Source organism: Phyllobates terribilis, unplaced genomic scaffold (genome assembly GCF_046119375.1).
Source record: "Phyllobates terribilis strain yellow unplaced genomic scaffold, ASM4611937v1 Scaffold_9__5_contigs__length_417890890, whole genome shotgun sequence".
Taxonomy (NCBI): domain Eukaryota; kingdom Metazoa; phylum Chordata; class Amphibia; order Anura; family Dendrobatidae; genus Phyllobates; species Phyllobates terribilis.
Window position 1 is genome coordinate 210,456,367 of NW_027362769.1, and position 12,423 is coordinate 210,468,789.

A 12,423-nucleotide genomic window follows, 5' to 3' on the forward strand; every position below is an offset into this window, starting at 1 on the left:
GATGAGGCCACTTCGTGCCCAGTCCGAACTCCTGGGGGACGCCTCTTATTCAGACTGTGTCTGAGCAGGATTCCAAGCTGTCCTCTGCCATACAGGACCTTATCTAGTTAGTGTGGGACAGACACCCTCCATCCATGTCATGAACATGTCTGCCTTTTCTGGCAAGGAAGCAGTTTCCTTCTGCTGGCAAATCACCTTTCCCAGCAACCGAATTGACCAATCTTCTTAACAAAGAATGAAAACATCTGGACAGACGCAACCTTCCTCTGGTTACCAAATGGTCCACACTTTCCTCCGTGGATCACCTTACAGCTTGTCTGTCTAGAGCCACTGCCTTGCCTCTTTCTGCTGTGGAGTCCCTCAGTGGCCCGCTTGGTAAGAAAGAACGTGTCCCTCTCAAAATCTGCCTTTCCAGCAGCAGTTTCCACTTTATATTCCTCTTTTCGCAGCATCTTGGGTCTGCAAGACCTGGACACCTTCACCAAGATTTATTTTCATATTGAGGTCCTTCTGAACCTCTCTTCTTGATTGCTGCACTTCTCTAAATTCCTTTGGTGAGTTTTCTCTCAAGTCAGCACAACTTGTAGCCTGTCCTAAAGTCAATTCTGTGGACTTTCAACGCTCCACTTGGCTCCAACCTGATCATCAGAATTGTCATCCAAAAAGGCCCATGCTGGTCTCCTTTTTGTAGTGAACAGGCTTTTTGGTAAACTCCTAGACAAGATCATGAAGAATGCCATAGGGGGCAAGGGTGCTCTTCTCGCCCCCAGAACCTTAGGCGATCTCAGAGGTTTTGCTCTTTTAAGACTTTCTGTGGAGGAGATGAAAACTACTCCCGACACTCTGACTTGAACAAATGTTACATGCAGTTAGTCTTCCTGGCATGGCCACCCCCAAGGCCGTGAAACCTTCCACTTCCCGATCCTCCACATTATGAAGATCTTCTCGAGTGAGGGGTCGTCTTGAAAGAGTTTTGGATTGCTCACGTGAATAACTCCTCGGTCAGTGAGGCGGTATCTCTGGTTTAAAGAATTGAGTTCAGCTCTGTGCCCCCAATGTTTCATTTTGTCCAGTGAAAGGCTCAACCTTGCGGGTCTACCTATTTCCAGCTCCAAGGAGTCCATTGTTCCCTTTCCAAGGAAACTACTCAAACCTACTCACTGTCCCCAATAAGGATTGCTTGGTCAGACCCATTCTGGAATTGAAGAAAATCAACTAATTTGTGCGAGTCTGAAGATTTTGCATGGAATCCATGTGATCTGTAGTTGCATCATTGGAGGCAGAAGAATTCTTCTATCTGGTATACATACTCGACATCTGTCTATTTGAGTTTGCAGAGAGACCAACTTTAATGGTTGACATCCCACGTTTTGCTTTCTAGTAGATCCATCCTTCCTATCCAGTGGCAGACAGTGCCGACTGATGCCAGTCTCTTGGGCTGGAGAGCAGAGTTCAACCATCAAACCACTCAAGGTTTTGCTCTCTAGAAGAATCCCGTAGCACACGCCTAGATTGAGGTCTCGACTCAATGACTTCTTTTAGAGATGTCATTGAGCCGAGATCTCAATCTGCACACGCAGTAATGTCTGAAATTTTTGAGCTGTCAGGAGGCAGAAATATCTGACCTTTCATTCAAACAACGGAGGCAGATGGAGGGGCCAGAGCAAGAGGAGAAGACCCAGTGGACAGTTCCAGCTCTGTGCGCCAAAATCTCCCCTCCAAAAAGCTTAAAATGCTGATTGAAAAAAAATAACAACAAAGCGTTTTTTTTTCATAGTAACGTAGGTTGAATATAGACCTAGGTCCATCAAGTTCAACCTACCTCCTCTAATTGGGTATCAGATGAATCTGTATAACACCATTACAGCCCTGTCTTTATATTAAACAATCGTACTGGCAGGTTCTCTTTGTTAACTTTGTCGTCGCTGAGGCACCCCCAACATAGAGCTTTTGGCGTCCTGTTTCAATCACAAGTACCCAACTTATTCCCCAGGTTCTGGTCATATCGTTTCCTGGTTGTTCCTCGTTACTGAATATTTTGGTTTTTTTGGATTGCTCTCCTACTACTTTTGGCACTTAACTGTCCGAAGAAATGTTACTTCCCACAAGGCGGAGCCAGCACATAGATATAGATATCTATTTAAAATCAAGCCTCCTAGCTTATACTCGCGGTCCTGTGTTTCCCAATACATTCAACGAGAAAGGAATTTTGCAGTAGGTACAAAAATATAACTTTTGCAAAGTTACCAGTTCTTCTCGCCTGTGGGAGGGTTTGTATTTTTCCCTTTTTTCTTTGATTTATTTTCTGTCCCTCTAGGAATATAGGGACTAAAGTAATTTCATATTCCTTTTGTTATAGGTGTGTTGATGTGTGTCGTGTGCAACTTGTATCAAGCGGACCACGAGTTAGACAAGCATTTGGAAAGCTTTTGAAGTCGATTTCATTAGACATCGTATTGAGGTATGTTCTACCACTGTGTGTAGTAATATAATGAATGTTTTCATTTTATATCTTTTATTTGCACACTTCTCTTCTCTTCTGTATGTAATGCAGACTTTAGCAAAATTACAGCTGGTCCGGTACACAAAATTTCTACATCTTACTGAAGTCCCAGAAGGTTAAAGAGGTTGGCCACTACTTTATATGTTAACCTTTATGGGCCCAGGGTGTTGTAAGAAATAACTATGCTCATCTACAGCACTTGGTAATGTGTCCTCCAGCGGTTTTCTGCCAGCAACAACAGTCGGGCAAACTTCATTCTGTCTAAAATTGAATGTTAGGATGCTGTGTGAAGGCTGCAGCAGTCCCGTGACGCCCCCTACTGGATGCTGATACCAGGGGGGCACTGGCAGGGGCACAATACCAAGTGTGTGCCAATGGCAACGGTCTGGTAGAAGCCTTCCTGGGCCTAGTAAAGTAGTTGGCTAAGCCCTTTAAATATAACAATGCTATATGGTTTGGATTAGGCTCTGTTCACACTTCCCTTCATATTTATGAAGTTTTGCACTTTTCCTGCCATTAAAAATTTCAGACCATTTTCTGCTTGAAATTTTATATTAACTAATTTTACTTTTTTTTTTTTTTTCTGTCTTAAAAGTAATACAAGTCACACTGAAACGCAGGAAATCTCCTCTGCAGTACGAAACCACATGAGCAAATCCCCCAGCAACACTTTCCATCCGCAGGATTTTTCCGATGTCATCAGCTTTGTACTGTATGGGAACTTTCATAGATCAGGGTAAGGCCATGCGTGTGTGTTTTGAGTCTGAAGGTAAAGGGTTAAATCTAGAACTAGGCAAATCTCCATTTCACTTGTTGACTTCTTATGTAAGCTTTTGTCAATGTGACAATAAAACCATGCAGAATTTTTCTGTCGGATAGTGCCAGATTGCTTTCACAGTGAAATGTAAAGGGGAAGTGATTAATTCAGGTACAGTACTGTGCAAAAGTTTTAGGCCGGTGTGGAAAGAATGCAGACAAGTGTAATAGTTTTATTTTTTTTGTCAATCCTAAATCACATTATTTGGTGTGATCTTCCTTTGCAGTCAAAATGGCATCAAAGTATCAGTTCTTCTGGGGTCACTTACACACAGTTTTTGAGGGAACTGGGCAGGGAGGTTGTTCCAAACATCTTGGAGAACCAACCACAGATCTTCTGTCGCTAGTGTAAATCCTTCTGTCGCTTTGTGTAATCTCAGTGCTCTGTGGAGCCGTATTATCACTTCCAGGACTCCTTGGTGTTCTTTACACTGAAGATTGTTATTGATGATATTGGCTGTATGTTTGGGGTCGCCGTCCTGCTACAAAATAAATTTGGAGCCAGTCAGACGGTATTGCATGATGGATAGGTATCTGCCTGTTTTTCTCTGCATTGAGGACACCATTAATCCTGACCAAATCCCCAACTCCATTTGCTGAAATGTAGCCCTGAACTTGCAAGGAACCTCCACCATGTCTCACTGCTGCCTACAGACACTAAACTTTCTTCTTTTACAGCCAATTTTCCCAAATTTTGACTCCTTTACTCCTGAGCAACCACTACCATTTTTCTACACCCCATTTCTTATGCTTTTATGCATAGTAGAGTCACTTGGCCTTGTTAACTTTGTCAAAAGTAGACATTTGACTAGACCTCTCCAAATAGTAGATGTGTGTAACTGGGTCCACTGGTTGCTGCCTGTTCTGAGCTGATGGCACTGCTGGACATCTACCGATTTTGAAGGGGAGTAAGCATGCTGTGTCTTTCATCTGCTGCACTAAGTTTACTTGGCTGACCACTGTGTCTTCGGTCTTCAGCAGTGCCCATTTCTTGGTGTGCTAAATTTTGAGAAATACAAGCTGATTCTTACCCATCTGATACTAATTGTGGAAGCTTTCTTACTTTGCAACATTTTTTCCCCACTCGCCTAGAACTTTTGCACAGTACTGTAGATGTAAAGCTGGATTCACACATGTAATATTCGGTACGTTCTCGGACTGTTATACCCACTGCTTCACACAGCATGTACACTTCTCCACATCAAAATTGTAACGCCAAGAAGGAAAAGTCACAAGATGAATAGACATGTTAGTGATCTGCAAATAATGAAAAAAAAATCAAAACATCTCGATTTAATATAGAGTATGAGCACCACGTGCAGAAATTAATACAAATAATATTTCCATTGTTTCATCGTTTGCATACCATCAGCAGGTCTATCGATCCTGTAATTTCCATAATTCCACAAATTTTCCTTCTTGGTTTTGCTTTTGTGAATCCAGCCAGTCACCACCTTTTATCAAAGTGAAATGAATGTGTAGGTGCAAATATTCACCTATCCCCCGGTAAGCTAAATTCTGACTATAAGAAGATGGACCCTCATTTTCACATTAAAATATTTTTTTTCCTGTTTTCCGCCTCTAAATTTGGGGTGCGTCTTGTGGTCCACTGCTTCTTATAGTCTGAAAAATACGGTACTTATACTGTATATTCCTCAGCATATATTTTTGTGAAATTGTGCCATGACAAGGCCGCTTCATACCTTTGTTACAGCCATAGCCAGAGTCGCGTGTCTCTGCCCAGGCCCACAAAATAAATGCAAGTGCAAACTGCTCTTTACCTGTCCACGTTGCACCCGTCATGGTGGGATTATGGCTGCTCTTCTTCCTCATAGTAAGGATAACTGGCTGGAGAGGTTGTTCTACAGCTGCCAGAGACTGGATAAGCGAGAAGCTTCACTCATTCCTCGCAACCTGCTGAAGACGGAGGCCGTCCTGTGGCAATGGGTTGTATGGGAAGCGGCTCAATTCACTGTCCTGTCGAAGTTGCGGACACCTCTAGGAAGAGCCCAAGATACGTTCCAGACAATTGAAGGTTTGTGGTGACCGTGAATGGAAGAAAAGCTGAGTGTATGCATAGAATTATACAAATCTGTATCTTGAGGGTCATTTATGTATTACAAGCTTGTCATTCTTGTATTTCCGCTGAAACCGTCTCGCCTTTTGTTTAAAGGTATTATCCGAAGCCTAGCCGCTCACACTCTCAATCCAGACCAGGATGTGAGTCAGTGGACGACGGCCGACAATGACGAAGGACACGGCAATAATCAGCTGCGTCTAGTACTTCTCCTACAGTATTTAGAGAATCTGGACAAGCTGATGTACAATGCCTATGAAGGATGTGCCAATGCATTAACCTCTCCACCTAAGGTGGGTATGAATCTATGCATTAGGTGGCCTTGCAGCGTCAGATGCCGTAAGGATTTCTTAAATTCTGCATCAATTTTTTTTCTTTTTTTTTAAAGGTTATCAGGACATTCTTCTATACGAACCGACAGACGTGCCAAGACTGGCTCACTCGAATCCGAATCGCCATCATGAGAGTGGGGTTGTTAGCCGGCCAACCCGCTGTGACGGTCAGGCATGGGTTTGACCTGCTGTGTGAGATGAAGAATAACAGTACCCCCCAGGTAAAAAAAAAATCTGCATAGTCGTAAGATGCAGCTTATGAGGTGCAGTGTGCTCAATGCTAACCCTGTGTTAATATTTGTTAAAGGGATCAGAATTTGAGCTGACCGTGATGATGGTGGTGGAAGCACTTTGTGAACTTCAGTGCCCAGAAGCCATACAGGGACTTGCTGTGTGGTCGTCCGCTGTGGCTGGGAAAAGTCTTTCCTGGATTAATTCTGTGGCTCTACAAGCAGATGGCAGGTACGATAACCTGCCTGATGTCATCATGTAATTGGCTCCGTGTACATGTGTCATTTTATTATCTTCCTTTCTGTCACTAGTCTTTGGCCTGCTTCTAGTTTAACTCTCTATGCACTAACGCCCTGCTGAGTTTGTGGTTATATGGAGCAGATCAATCTACACAAGCAGAGATGCAATGTTTAAGGTCTTATACCAGGGATGTCAAACACACAGAGGTCGCATGCCAACCAGTATACAGTATAATGGGCCCCACATAGTCCTCCGTACGGAATAACGGGCCCCACTTGGTCCTCTGTGCGGAATAACGGGCCCCACTTGGTCCTCTGTGCGGAATACCGGGCCCCACTTGGTCCTCTGTGCGGAATAACGGGCCCCACTTGGTCCTCTGTGCGGAATAACGGGCCCTGCATAGGGGTGGTGGTTCTGGTGCAGCGGGCCAGAGTTTGACATGTGTGTCTTATTCTGACAAGTGTTGTGTGACCGCATTACACTTGCTAATTCCTGGGATAATTGGGAGAAGTTGCTCTTTGAGAATGTTTAAATACCATCCTTATTCTGAGGCAAAATTGTGAGTGAGCCCACTCCCTTGGATGAAAAGCCCCCACATATGAAGCCCCTTTCAGATAGTTTGGAACAGCTGGTGAAATGATTGTCTGGAGAAGAAAAGTTGAGCACTGCCAGTGGTGGTCTTGTCATGCCACCAGTAAACATCCTGAGAGCATTGATGTGTGCGGGCTTTTCATCAAAGGGAGTGGGCTCTTTCACAATTTTGCCCAAGAATAAGGAATAGTATCTAAACATCCTCCAAGAGCAGTTTCTCCCAATGATTCAGGAGCATTTTGGTGAGGAACAATGTTTTTTCAGAATGACTGAGACCATGGCAGAAAGCAAAAGTGAAAACGAAGAGGCTCTGTGAACAAAATATTGAAAATCTGAGACCACGGCCTGGAAACTCCCAAGATTTCAATCCCATTGAGAACCTTTGGTCAATCTTCAAAAAGCGGGTTGAGAAGCAAAAATAAAGAAATTGCAATAATTTACAGGACGACTAATACGGCATTTACAAGGGCTCTCAGCTGGCCCCGAATGCCAAGGATATTTAGATGATATATTTGGACATCAGCGGTATTTAATTGGTTAAACTGCAGCCATCGGAACAAGCTTAAGTTGCTGCACTTACAGGCAGATGCCGGCTATGTAAGGCTATGTGCCCACGTTGCATTTATGAAGCAGAAAATTTCTGCTGCATAAATGCAAGTCCTCTCCCGGAAAAACGCATGCGGAATTCCGCACGCGTTTATCGCGCTTTTTTCGCGCGTTTATCACGCGTTTTCCACATGCGGAATTGCCTTGCGTTTTTTAAGCATTGGACAAAGGCAATTCTGCATGCGGAAACGCAAAATTAAATGACATGCTGCGGATTTTTGAACGCGGCATAAACGCTGCGGAAAAATCCGCAGCATGTGCATAGAAGTTGCGGAAACCCATTGGGGATCATGGGGTGCGGGTTACCAAGCATTTTACAAGCGTTTCCGCTGCGGAAATTCCGCATCAAAAACGCTTGTAAAACGCTACGTGGGCACACAGCCTAACACAGCCGGCATCTGCCACGTATAAAGCAGGCTCAGCGCCTGAGCCAGCTTCATACAGCCCTTACCGACCTACGATGAAAATGTACGTCTTTGGTTGTTAAAGAGTTAAACAATTTCTTTGTCTGTCTAGGGCTTGGGCTACACTACAACTTTTTGTAGTGCTACTAAATGATTTTAACTATTAAGTTTTGGTTTATGACCACCCTGTTGGATACAACTAAATGTATTGCTTTGGACTGCTCTAACTAAATGGTCCAAATCAATCGGTAGTGAAGCCAAGGCCTACGGCTACATCCAGATATGAGTGAGTGTTGCCCTCCGATAGAAACAGATCCATTTTTTTTCTCCCTCCCCTGGTGTCTTCCTAGCTGCTGCCGTTTTTATTTCCCACTGGAGCAGGCAGATTAAACATTTTTTTTTATATCTTTTGACTCTTAATAATGGATCAGTTAAAAACTGATGAATCTCAGATGGAAAACTGAAGTATGAAGTCTGTCTTCCTAGTTTCATCTGTTTTACATGGATCCCCTTAAAGGGAACCTGTCATGTCCTTTTTAGGATGTAAACTGTCCCCAGTGCATTGTTAGTGATGCAATGTGCATCACTAACACGTTATTTGCATTAAAAGTGGCGGTCTAATCATGTGCAAAAAGCACTTAATAATAGTTAGATTGTACCTGCTCGTTTAGTCATAGGGGTGTGCTTCATTGCATTCAGTCACACTTGTTGCTGCCAGTACAATTTGAATGATGTTCCCGGGATTGCGCCGACGTCATTTAAATAAGATTTGAAAAATCCTGCGCTTGCGCGGTGTCGATCCGAGAGCCGCGCTTGCGCTGTGACGAGCGGCTCCAGCCACACAGTCAGTGAAGCTGGGTACTACACACAGCCTCCCTGCGCACGCGCGGCTCTCCCGGTCGGCCCTGCGCACGCGCGGCTCTCCCGGTCGGCCCTGCGCACGCGCGGCTCTCCCGGTCGGCCCTGCGCACGCGCGGCTCTCCCGGTCGGCCCTGCGCACGCGCGGCTCTCCCGGTCGGCCCTGCGCACGCGCGGCTCTCCCGGTCGGCCCTGCGCACGCGCGGCTCTCCCGGTCGGCCCTGCGCACGCGCGGCTCTCCCGGTCGGCCCTGCGCACGCGCGGCTCTCCCGGTCGGCCCTGCGCACGCGCGGCTCTCCCGGTCGGCCCTGCGCACGCGCGGCTCTCCCGGTCGGCCCTGCGCACGCGCGGCTCTCCCGGTCGGCCCTGCGCACGCGCGGCTCTCCCGGTCGGCCCTGCGCACGCGCGGCTCTCCCGGTCGGCCCTGCGCACGCGCGGCTCTCCCGGTCGGCCCTGCGCACGCGCGGCTCTCCCGGTCGGCCCTGCGCACGCGCGGCTCTCCCGGTCGGCCCTGCGCACGCGCGGCTCTCCCGGTCGGCCCTGCGCACGCGCGGCTCTCCCGGTCGGCCCTGCGCACGCGCGGCTCTCCCGGTCGGCCCTGCGCACGCGCGGCTCTCCCGGTCGGCCCTGCACACGCTATCTGACTTGGGTGCAACCCCTCGTACATCATTCAAATTGTGTTGGCGGCAACAAGTGTGACTGAATGCAAAGCTCACTTACAGTGGGTCATTTGCTCAATAGTGTGTTGTGTGTTAGAATTTATAATCTTCTTCTTTGTGTCACGAGTTTATAGCCAGCTTCTTTTGGTAGGTTTGAGAAAGCCGCCGTGGAATATCAGGAGCACTTATGTGCGATGACCGGGGTGGACTGCAGCACTTCAGGATTTGACAAAACTGTCCTGAAATTAGCGAATTCCAGCAGCACGTCTGCCAGCCCCAAACATGCGAACGGTAAGTGTATGTATTAGATCTAGTCATTACCGTCCGTACAATGCTTCTGCTTTATAGGTTGCTCGCAGTTCTGTTACGTTGCAGTCAGGTAACTTTGCTGCATTTTATAATTTTTCATTGTTTTTTGGACATTGCAGTAAAATTGATGAACACAAGTTCTATTTATTTGTGATTTGCAGGAGACACCCGTAAGACTGTGCTAACAAAACCTAGCGATCCTTTGCCTGAAGTGGTGAACTATTTGGGAAATAAGGCCTGCGAGTGCTACATCTCAATCGCTGACTGGCCTGCGGTCCAGGAATGGCAGAACAGCATGCACGACTTGAAGAAAGGAGCGTTGGGAAGCTGCATTAACATGAAGACAGACTTCAATTATATTAAGTGAGTCCCATAGTATATCTCTGTCTCTTATTATTACCTTGTAGTCCCCCTAGTTTAAAGGGAGTCGTTCACCTCCAAAATACCTTTTAAACTAGCCATACAATGTAAGCGCCAAGTTCGCTATAGCAAAAATGATACTTGCACTGAACCTGTTACTGGTACAGTGCTTGAGAAAGTAACTTAATGCAAATGAGGAGCCTTCAGTGCACCCTTGGCATGGCCAAGAACTCATTGCATCATTACACCTCCTCATTCTGCATCTTGGGGACTTTACTTGTTTCTGATGGATTGCACTTGCTTCCTAGTGTGAACACTACCGTGTGGGTGTACACATGCGTTTTGTCACTGCCTGTGCCAGCGGGCGTGCACATAGTGGCTAGGCAGGTTCTGCTTCCATGTGTACAAGCACAGCGGGGATCCAGGTAGGAGAACACGCCTGGCCACTGTGTACATGAACCACAATGAGCACACACGCAAGGCAGCATTTGCTCTAAGAAGCAAGCACTGTCCATCAGAAGCAAGGCAAGTCCTCATGATGTAATATGAGGGGGTGTAGCAGTGCACCGAGCTCTTGGCCACACCAAGGGTGCACTGAAACCCCCTCATTTGCATAGGCATTACATTATTTTCCCAAACTCTGTACCATTAACAAGTACATTGCTAGTATGACTTTTGTAGGGGCTAAGTCCCCTATAGCACTGTATAGTTAGTTTAAAAGGCATTCTGGGGCTGACTGACTTAACATGGCAGTAAATCAATTTATACACCATGATCTGATAATTCACGGCCTGCATAACAATCACAAATAGAGTTCTCTATAGAAAGTTTGTAGGATCTCCTCAATAAATGCAGCATTGCCTTATGTCGCCAATATACTCTCGTTCCATGTTAGATATGAGTTAGCTTCCTTGTAGACTTCGAGCCTTCCAGTTTATTACGGATCTTTTTTTAACAGGTCGCTAAGCAGCTTTGAGTATGGAGAGTTCCTTGAATGTGCAGAACAGTTGGAATTACTGCCCGGGGAGAATCTGAACCTTGTGAATGGCGGCTTTAAGGAAAAAATAGGTACAATTCTTAAATCTCTGCAGATTTAGTTCCTAAGTGACTGACTGGGTACATTTACAAAAGTATCTTGTTTCGCTCTTGAGCTTTTGGTGGCAAACATGTTACTGATTTGTTGCAATACGTTTCAAGCCAGTGGTAGGCCACCTCAGGAGTTGACAGTCTCCTATTCATGTAGCGCACGCTTGCAAGCGATTTACAATATAGCTTGCAAGCGCTGCTCTGACGCTGGACGAATCCAGTGGCTCAGCCATACAGCTGCCAGTCTTCAGGTGCTCGCTGTCCCCGGAAGCAAAGTAGCTTGTGCTCTCCTGAATATGAGAGAACCTCTTTAAATCAGTATTAAGGAGAAGTTTTTTTGTTATTAATAACATTAGTTTGACATTTTTCTTAATTTGCTTCTAGACATGAAGAAATTACTTCCCAACATGCTAAGTCCTGATCCCAGAGAACTTCAGAAGTGTATTGAGGTCCAGCTGCTCCGAAGTTCTGTGTGTTTGAGTTTGGCTCTGAGTGAAGCAGACCAGGAGCAGAAGTGGCAATCCATCTCTGAGTAAGCAAAGAGTGGGCTTCATTTCTGGAATATTCTGAATATATGTGTTATCTCTGCTTTCTGCCTGTAGCCAAAGAGCTTTAAACTGTGTTTTAAGTACTTTCTCAATCTCTGAATTCTTGATACACATGAAAAATGTTTTACACTAAATTACAGAAATCTGACCAAACACTTGAAGCAAACGGCCCGTATCGCTATGGGACCACTAAGATTCTCCACACTGACTATATCCCAGTCACTGCCAGCTTTAGGAACATTACAGCTGTACTGTGCATCATCTCTGGAGAGCACTGTGTCCAGCAAACTCTCAGCTGAGGTAAGGTGTGCTACTAAAGTGCTAATCTCCTTGTGTTAAAACTGTACACTTGAGAAGTGCTGGTAAAAACAAGCAACTTTTCCATTTACTTTAAAATCTTATTCATTCTCAAGAACAGATTTTATTGTTCACTGCCCATTGCCTAAGGTTACTAGCCAGTCTCTTTGGCAAGGAGTACAGAAGTTACAAGCGCTTTCCAGTAGAGCGTCACTGCTCTGAAGCTGGGCAGATCCCTGGATCCATCCAGCTTCAGTGCCACTACGCTACTTCAATGAGGTAAAGCAAGCAAGAAAACAAGAGTCCAGGGAGTGATGCGTTCCTGAAAATTGAACATGAAACAACCCATTTAAATAGGTTTTCCACTACTACAGTATTGATCTATCCTTAAGACAAGGTCAACAATATAGGACGTGTGGGTCCAGAAACGGCACCACCATGGAATCGGCTGTAAACTGGGTACACCGCAGCACCTTCATGCTCTTAACTGGCTGCAGAAAAGCTTA

The 12,423-nt window shown here is 45.6% G+C and overlaps 1 protein-coding gene across 2 annotated transcripts in view; it reads left to right on the forward strand.

Annotated features, from left to right (window-relative positions):
• The window catches only part of SMG1 (SMG1 nonsense mediated mRNA decay associated PI3K related kinase), a 110,748-nt gene that overhangs the window by 43,801 nt on the left and 54,524 nt on the right, over nt 1–12,423 (forward strand). For both annotated transcript variants that reach the window (XM_073647650.1, XM_073647651.1), the window contains exons 18-28: nt 2,360–2,461; nt 3,099–3,239; nt 5,155–5,354; nt 5,493–5,689; nt 5,785–5,949; nt 6,036–6,190; nt 9,469–9,608; nt 9,788–9,989; nt 10,945–11,054; nt 11,457–11,604; nt 11,761–11,920. In XM_073647650.1, the coding sequence (XP_073503751.1) occupies nt 2,360–2,461; nt 3,099–3,239; nt 5,155–5,354; nt 5,493–5,689; nt 5,785–5,949; nt 6,036–6,190; nt 9,469–9,608; nt 9,788–9,989; nt 10,945–11,054; nt 11,457–11,604; nt 11,761–11,920 (1,720 nt within the window). The remainder of the gene's footprint in view (nt 1–2,359; nt 2,462–3,098; nt 3,240–5,154; nt 5,355–5,492; nt 5,690–5,784; nt 5,950–6,035; nt 6,191–9,468; nt 9,609–9,787; nt 9,990–10,944; nt 11,055–11,456; nt 11,605–11,760; nt 11,921–12,423) is intronic.